The sequence below is a fragment of the Chrysochloris asiatica genome, unplaced genomic scaffold (assembly GCF_000296735.1).
Source record: "Chrysochloris asiatica unplaced genomic scaffold, ChrAsi1.0 scaffold00033, whole genome shotgun sequence".
Taxonomy (NCBI): Eukaryota; Metazoa; Chordata; class Mammalia; order Afrosoricida; family Chrysochloridae; genus Chrysochloris; species Chrysochloris asiatica.
The window spans coordinates 1327938-1330575 of record NW_006408551.1 but is presented as its reverse complement, the minus strand read 5'-3'; the positions used below and the strand labels follow the sequence as shown (position 1 = coordinate 1330575).

The 2638-nt window shown below is 36.6% G+C and overlaps 1 protein-coding gene across 1 annotated transcript; it reads right to left on the bottom strand.

Annotated features, from left to right (window-relative positions):
- Positions 1 to 342: 342 nt before the first annotated feature.
- Positions 343 to 1272, bottom strand: LOC102824812 (olfactory receptor 6C4-like). Its single transcript, XM_006859582.1, has one exon. The coding sequence runs from the start codon at positions 1270 to 1272 to the stop codon at positions 343 to 345; it is 930 nt and encodes a 309-aa protein (XP_006859644.1).
- Between the last annotated feature and the right edge of the window lie 1366 nt (positions 1273 to 2638).

The window sequence follows — 2638 nt, the reverse complement described above, 5'->3', positions numbered from 1 at the left end:
TATCTCTCAAATTATTCCTCTCAAGTTAAATGTTTCCTGGAACTCAGAATAAAGTTACTTGTCTCATATCTTTTCTATACAATCTCACTTTTCCTTTGTAATAGCATTAAGTAAGTGTAATTATAATTTGTTTCTGCATTCCTCTATGATACTAGATAGGGTTGCTATGAGTTGGAATTGATTTCATGACATTGAGTTTTGTTTTATTTTTGAGGTTCTAGAAATTAGGAACTACATTTCTCAAAGCTGAGCCTATCACTTGAAACAGAATAGACACTTGATATATACTTATGAAAATACTTACATCTTAAGATTTTATTAGTTAAAAATAATAAATTCAGATCATTTAAACTTTACAATCTTATTTACTGTGTTCTTGAAGGCTTGTTTTACCTGTTGATTCCTTAGGGTGTAAATAAAGGGGTTCAACAAGGGGCTAACTGAGGTCATGAGTAGAGATATTTCTTTGTCAAAGTTACCTCCTTTCTTTGGTGATGGACTAATGTATAAAAATAGGCAGGTGCCATAAGAGAGGGAGATGACAATCATGTGAGAAGAGCAAGTAGAAAAGGCTTTTGTCCTTTGCTGGGCAGAAGGTATCCTCAGAATGGTCCTGATGATGTATGTGTAAGAAAATATCACTAGCACCAGAGTAACCACCAGAGTCAAAATAGCTAAGAAAATGACTATCAGTTCTAAGTGGCTTGTGTCTGAGCAGGCAATCTTCACAAGGGGTCTATAGTCACAGTAATATTGATTCAATACATTGGAGGCACAGAAATCAATCTGACTTACTAAGATGACTGGTGGTAAGATAGACAGGACTCCTCCCATCCAGGAGAACAGCACGAGTTGTATGCAGACCTTGCTGCTCATGATGGTCAAGTAATGCAGGGGTTTACAGATGGCTACATAGCGGTCATAGGACATAGAGGCCAAGAAGTAAAACTCTGTTGCCCCAAGAAGTATAGCAAAAAAATACTGAGTCAAGCATCCAGCAAAGCTGATGACCTTATTTCCTGTTACCAAGCTGGTCAGCAATCTGGGAATGAAAATGGATGTGAAGGAAATTTCTAAGAAGGAAAAATTCCGGAGGAAGAAATACATTGGGGTCTTTAGGTGGGGATCTACCAGAGTGAGTATGATGATGGTCAGATTTCCTAAGACACTCAATATGTAGGCAAGTAAAAGGAAGATGAATAACACCACTTGGAGTTGAGGTTGACTTGTGAGGCCCAGCAGGATAAATTCAGTAAGTGTCCAGTTTTTCATTGTTGGCCTTTAGTATATCTAAAGGGAAAAGTGAGGGTGTTGTTGTTGTTATGTGCTGCTAAATTGATTTCTACTCATAAAATAAAATAGCCACATAGGATTTTCTAGGATTTAATGTGTATGGGTACAGAGCACCAGGTCTTTCTGATATTTATATGTTTGTACCAACCTGTGATATTTGGCTATATCACTGCATTTTCTTCCAGAATTTCACAATAATTTACTTTCATTGTCCATGTGTACAGAATAACAACAACACTGATTTTGGAAAATGTTAACAAAATGCTCATAACCTTCACAATTTGAGAGACCACAGTGGTTTTACTTTTTGATTCTAAGAGATTAATCAAAGGTGAGATGTCACATGAGCGTCTCTAAATTGTAAAAATCAAATTTCTAAATATTATCTGACCACCATGCTCTTTCACAGGTGCACCCAACCTTACATCCATGAAAGTAGATTATTCATTTTTTTCTATGAATTCAAATCAAACTAGAGTTAAATCTAAGTTACTGAGGGAAAGAAAGAGAGAAAGTCTATCTGAGAGGAGCAAAAAGGGAAAACAAAACAAAATTTAAAGTAGCATTGATAGACTTAAAAGAGAGTACTTTGACAGACTGGAGTCTTGGTGTGGAACTATGGGATAAAGCACTGGACTGCAAGGTCATTTGAGCCACAAGATTGGCAGTTCGAATTCACCAGCTGCTCCTTGGAAACCCTATACAGGGTTGCTATGAGTCGGAACTGACTCAACGGCACTTACCAAAAACAACAACAATGACTTTGATAGACTGAAAATCTCTTATGCTTCATAATCTATGATAAATTATTTTGGTGACCTTAAAGGCAAGAAGATGGACTTCTTTGTAGATTTTTTGTTGAGTAGAATGACCCAGATTTTATCTGCTCCCTTTAGAGCAGTAATGTGGGAATCAGTTTCCAGAACAATAGAAAGATTCCCATGAATGAAAGTTCAGGAAGTGATAATGAACCTCAATCGTTGACAGCTTTGTGTACAAGCAGTGAACATATGTGTGGGGGAAGACCTAGAGAGACCATGTTGAAGGTGCAATGAAAGAATTAGCCACTGCCTAAGAGTTTGAGGAGACTCAGAGACCAATGGGGTGACACTTCTGTGGATAGTTAGAAAAATGATCACTTGGTCAATATTAAGACATGCTTCTGCATTGGTGACAAAATTTGAGAGTCATTGATAAATCCCACATTCTGAAAACATTTCATCAACTAATCTTCTAAAACTCCTACTTTTCTAAAGTATGTATTATAATAGTCCTTTTACTTGTAGATAGGTGGATGATCAAGAAACACTACTTGCAAATTCTTCAGAAATCAATTCAACATTCA

Excerpts from the sequence above, each read along its gene's own strand:
- LOC102824812 (XM_006859582.1), bottom strand. The coding sequence starts at position 1,272 with ATGAAAAACTGGACACTTACTGAATTTATCCTGCTGGGCCTCACAAGT.